We start from the raw sequence: 6,004 nt of genomic DNA, 5'->3' as shown, positions 1-6,004 counted from the left end.
TAGCTCTGCGCGAAATTAAAAAAAACAAAAAACACATGAATATAAATGTAAGTACCTACATGGACATTGTCCTGAAAGGGGTCAGGGTAAGTACGGGATACTCTGACCCTCATGTAGTATTTAAATTCATATTGTCCAGAAACAGCTACCATCTACCAGGGGGGGGGGGGGAAAAGCGTTCATGTGCACCTGACCCTCCCAGGTCTATAAGACATAAACACGGATGATGAGAAAAACGAATGTACTACTGCTAAGTATCTGTAAGGTGACACACCTGTTTACCATTGGATGATAAAAACATCTAAGTGATGTAATATGAAAACTTGAAGAAGATTGGTCGAAACTCTTGACTACTACACTCCCTTTTGTTAACATAATGTTTCTACAGTTGAATAATTTTCAGGTTCTGTTGGTTTAGACTTGCCCATGTAAAAGTAGCTCTTAATAATCAAACAAAGTAAACTGTAACACTCTAGCGTTAAGTAATTTTCCATCTCTCGGCACATAATGACTATTTCTAATGTTGAATTAAATGGTTATCTTTAAAGCTATGAATATAATTGATGATTAAAAATAGAAGAAATATTAGAGACGTGAACAACCGTGTTATGAAACCTGTGAATAAACAAATCATATGCTAGAGAGTAATGCCAAAACATGTGTTAAACATGGATAACACCTGTATTTCGACAAATATACAACTATATTGCACTCTGCAAAGACACATAAATCAGTGAATTTTACATAATTTCTCATTGTGTATATGACTGATTCTTTATCACACTGGTCTTCTTAAAGAATTTTAAGAAATTTGAAAACAAAATACGCTATCTCTAATTGTGTTGTTTTTTTTTACTTATGATTATTATAACTAACATCCTGACCAAGTCTATTATAAACAGAAGTCCAAGATGGATAGAAACATCAAATGTGTTGTTATACATCCCAGGAGGAGGAATATACTTGTTTATTCTTTTCAAAATCTGGTTAGTAAACTCATTTTCGGTAACCTGAGTGTCTCCCTTGACTCCTCCTGTAAGAAAAAAAAAAGAACGAAAACAATGACGATATATTAATTTCTTACTTATAATGCTAAAAATCGGGTTTTGATACCCGTGGTGAGCACAGCACAGATAGCCCATTGTGTAGCTTTGTACTTAACTACAAACAAAATTGAAATTCTTAACTAACCAATAACTAGAAAGCCTGAAATTTGGGAGCTAGATTTTATGGGTAGCAAAACAACAATGTTCCAAATCTTACATTAGTCTTGAAACAATTTTTCACCAATAGTTTATTGTACTCAGCCAGATATCCATTATTACGCACTATTAACCATTTCTAACATGCTTCTGTGAATAATGGCAAGACTAGTTCTAAAAACCACGTTTAAACAAATTAAAGGCCCAAAGTCTGTTCGAGCTGCATCAAGGCTGTTGACAAAATCCAACAAGATGTTAGCAATTCCAGTTTCTTTGGCAATTTTTCTGGTGACTCTTCGCCAGTATCAAATCTTTCTTTATTATCTGGCTATCACTACCAAAAGGAATGGTCAGCTTCACTGGAATGTTCTATCATTATTATCATTTATTGAGTGAGAGGGGTCTGAGGGTTGTGTTTCATAATGACAGGCTTTACTGTGTGGACAAAGACGTTTCTCATGATTGGTTGGAGCATAATTTTACAGCATGTCGTTAGGATTTTCTTGGATAACAATGAGGAACCTTTCTTTCAAATTTCGAATCATTTAGTTATGCAACATGTAGCATTTTTCATTTACAAATATTTTTTACTAAAGGCTAATATAAACAACCAGAGTGTGCTGTGTATTGGGGAAGGGTGCATTTTCGAACGGACATAATTCGCTGTAAACAATATATATAGGCGCTAAAGATTTCGTTCTCGATACTACGTCTTACGTCTGCATGGCGACAACCAATTGTATCATGACACGTCTTACGTCTGCATGGTGACAACCAATCGTATCATGACACGTCTTACGTCTGCATGGTGACAACCAATCGTATCATGACACGTCTTACGTCTGCATGGTGACAACCAATCGTATCATGACACGTCTTACGTCTGCATGGTGACAACCAATCGTATCATGACACGTCTTACGTCTGCATGGTGACAACCAATCGTATCATGACACGAGAGTAACTCTCCTTAGAAGCAAAAGTTAATATTTGCTTCATTTAAGTGTTTACAAATCCTATATTTGGTTTCTGAAAACGTTAAAAGTGTCACATGTAGTGACCAGATAAAGAAGATTAACTCGAATCTGTTATTCTACATATAAAACACTAAGCTTTCTGTGTATTATAAAGGATTTGTTACAATACAACATTAACCAATAAAAACAATGCACGGGGATGTCATCAATTTCACCCAGAAACGCAAATATCATGTGTTATCGTATGATGTTTCCAAACGGCTCACATGAATAGTTTTAAGCACCGTATATTATATCCTTGATTTAAATTATTCAATTGTTTACCAACACTATTGTTTAGGTTTACAAATAAGTTATATTTAAAACTTAGGTTTATATTGAAAAGGAAATACTGCACTGAGACACCAAATGTTTAATCAAAAAAAGACATTTAGGGATGATCTTTTAAGATTATAGATAAGTTTGGTGATGATGTTAAACGATACTGTAATCGATTATTTTAGCCCAAAGTTATACAATTGATGGTCTGTACACCATGAGGAACCGAACCCAGTATCTTAGCGTTGTAATTCCGTAAATATACCACTGATCAACCGCGAGACACGTGAAAAAGGAAAGCAAGTTTTTTTACGTCATAAAATAGACAGTATTATTCTATCATTTAAGGTAGATCGTTCCTAAATCCTTCACACGACAACATGATACAGTAATACAAGTTTAAATATGCTACTTCTGGCCTTGTCAGTCTAGAATTATACGAATTCGTCTCAAGAAGTATACCTCAAATATGTTTTAAATATTCAATCGTCTAACATGAAGAATAAAGAACGCTTCTAAAGCTCCTGTAAAATAGTTATTCTCACGACAAATCCCTTAATGTTTCTTTTGCTTTTATAAAAGAGATAGCAAATATAGGTGTAACTATAGTTAATGCAAAATACATACCAAAAAAACAGATGGTGAAGAAAACGAAACATAGTACCATCTCCAGGTAAAGTATACTATCTCTTTTGGTCATTTTAATAGTTTCTTCAACATTATAAATACCACTCAATCCCTGTTTCTGTAAAAGATGATAACCAGGTGGGTATCTTCTTCTGTTCTAGTCTTTCGTATACTTTCTTCACAAAAGCTGGCACCTTATAAATACAAACATTTCTCTGTTTCATTCGCACACTGCAGTAATAATATACATGTAACGTATTTTGAATTCGATATTTTTTACTTTCAGAATATATATATATATATATGAAGTTTGAACTGCCTAAACTTTTGGGAACTAAACAGCTTTAACTAAACTTATCTTCAAAATTTGTAAAATTCTAGAATAATTCCAAAGAGCTGCACCAAACGTCTCTGAAAAGAAACAATCACTTCAGTGTCTAACACGAAACTGGTGGGTGGATGTTTGAGAAGCCGAGGGTGGTGCTGCTACAGAGTCAAGTTTCGATTACCTCCTCCTCTGTAGAAGAACGCCACACTGGTAATTAAAATCTATACTGATTGAAAAAAAAAAAACTTGACTTTATATTCCAAATCACATTTTTTTTCTTGAATAAGTGGGCCTTAATTTTAAGTAAAATACACAATTATTTCCTGTGACCCTTGTACAATTTTGTAACATTTCCCGAAGTTAGCCAAACCAACAAATAAATAAACTTTTCAACTTGATACCTGCTGTTATTTATTTTACGCTTCAAAAAGAAATAAAACACATTTTTTGATAGAAAATTAATGTTAAAAATGTTCCGTAAAAGGTCATTCGATTATATATAAAAATAATAGAAAAATAACTTGGTACTTTATGATGTATTATCATTCTAAGATTTTCAAAATACAATCTACAAAAGATTAATTTGTATAAATACTGATTGAACTTATTAACAAATGACACGAGAAACTGCCAAAATATTAAATGATTTACGTCGATATTTTTTTAATTTTTAAATCAAAAGATTCTTAGTTGTTGTTGTTTTAAACAAAAGTATTTATTAGTAAAACCATTAGAAGAGACGTTTGAACTTGTTTGCCAAAAAAACAACAACAATAAATCAATAAATTTATTTGTTTCGAATATTCTCACAAAACGACACAATTGCTACGTGCTCTGGCCGTCTATAATTTTTAGCTGATATAATACAGAGAAAAAACCTATTAGACGGCACCTACTGTCATCTCTTAGAACTACACCAATTAAAGAATAAAAATTGGGCGTCATTTGCCAAAAAAAACAAATAATAAATCAATAAATTTATTTGTTTCGAATATTCTCAGAAAACAACACAATTGCTACGTGCTCTGGCCGTCTATAATTTTTAGCTGATATAATACAGAGAAAAAACCTATTGGACGGCACCTACTGTCAACTCTTAGAACTACTCCAATTAAAGAATAAGAATGGGGCGTCATTTGCCAAAACAACAAACAATAAATTAATAAATTTATTTGTTTCGAATATTCTCAGAACACGACACAATTGCTACGTGCTCTGGCCGTTTATAATTTTTAGCTGGTATAATACAGAGAAAAAAACCTATTGGACGGCACCTACTGTCAACTCTTAGAACTACTCCAATTAAAGAATAAGAATGGGCCGTCACTCAGTCATGGTCCAAATAGGAAACGCGATTTTGCGACAACGAGACGCGAATCATAAATCCTCGGATCCACAGTTTGACAAGCTAACCACTAACTTCACAAATGATAGAAAACTTACGAACTTCTTAAAGGGTTTACAATAGTACGGTCGAAATACTGTGAATGTAAGTGTTTCTTCAGAGTGCTCTAAACATAAGTAACCCAAGTTATGTGAAGTAGTAGTTCTATGTATATACTGATATGTAATGTAGTGACCAACATAAGTAACCAAGTTACGTGAAGCAGTCATTCTTTGTAAATACTAATATAAATGCAGTGAGCAGAGTAACTAAATCTATTTATGTGAAACAGGCAGTCTGTGTATGTATTTCAATACAAGTAATACAGATACCAACATACCTCATACGAATCACAGTGTGTAAAAATGTTTGTTCTGCTGGATTTTACCTGTGATTTTGATTTCCAATTATACCAATAAAGCTGGGGGTTCTGACTAATACACATTAGATGGCACTGTTAGTTTATATGTGTAATTTGTCGCCCTTCGTGTACTCTAGGTATTTCATTCATTGAATATTTGATATTGTAATACATATGAGTATTAAGGTATAAATTTATTTAATTGATACATGAAACCGTCGGTACTTGGTGGAACTCCATAATTACACAATTGAGAAAAAGAACAAAAACAACTGTATGTTTCACAAAAACGAGCATGGTTTCGCCAGTAAAGGAATCATTAGGTACAGACCATGATGGTGAATAAAATAAGTTTTTGTGAAACGTACTATTGTCTTTTTTTTCTTTTCCTCAATTATATTAATTTATTGCTACACCACCTAATAATTTGTACGTAGATGTTAAATGCTACATACATGTTGTATACAAAGAAAGAAAGCTAACTTCCAGAAACTAAGAATAAGTTATTTTAAAATCATATTCTTAATTTCATACTTCATCTCCTTTACAACTGTAACCCTTTGACGACAACCAGACAATGTAAATGTGAGCACGTAGTCAAGCAACAAGCTTGCAAGAACTGCCGTCGCTAGAGAAGAAACCCAACGCTTGACATTGTAACAGATATGTAGATATATACTTATATACGGTACTGGAGAAATATGACACTCCTTAATGTTATAGTATTTTGGCACTTGTGTATAAAGTTAAAATCATAAATAATATTCAACGTTAAACTGGTACACAATTAAAAATATTTTATATAGG

General features: G+C 32.9%; 1 protein-coding gene across 1 annotated transcript in view; it reads right to left on the bottom strand.

Annotated features, from left to right (window-relative positions):
- The window catches only part of LOC111083552 (neuronal acetylcholine receptor subunit alpha-7-like), a 14,129-nt gene extending 10,487 nt beyond the window's left edge, over positions 1–3,642 (bottom strand). Inside the window, exons 1-2 of the mRNA XM_022380141.1 lie at positions 3,125–3,642; positions 885–1,033 (exon numbers count right to left, since the gene is read on the bottom strand). Of these exons, the coding sequence (XP_022235849.1) occupies positions 885–1,033; positions 3,125–3,197 (222 nt within the window). The 5' untranslated portion in view covers positions 3,198–3,642. The remainder of the gene's footprint in view (positions 1–884; positions 1,034–3,124) is intronic.
- Between the last annotated feature and the right edge of the window lie 2,362 nt (positions 3,643–6,004).

Source organism: Limulus polyphemus, unplaced genomic scaffold, assembly GCF_000517525.1.
Source record: "Limulus polyphemus unplaced genomic scaffold, Limulus_polyphemus-2.1.2 Scaffold10060, whole genome shotgun sequence".
In the NCBI taxonomy this organism is placed as follows: Eukaryota; Metazoa; Arthropoda; class Merostomata; order Xiphosura; family Limulidae; genus Limulus; species Limulus polyphemus.
Note: the sequence above shows the minus strand (reverse complement) of the source record. Positions and strands in the feature narration are given on the sequence as shown.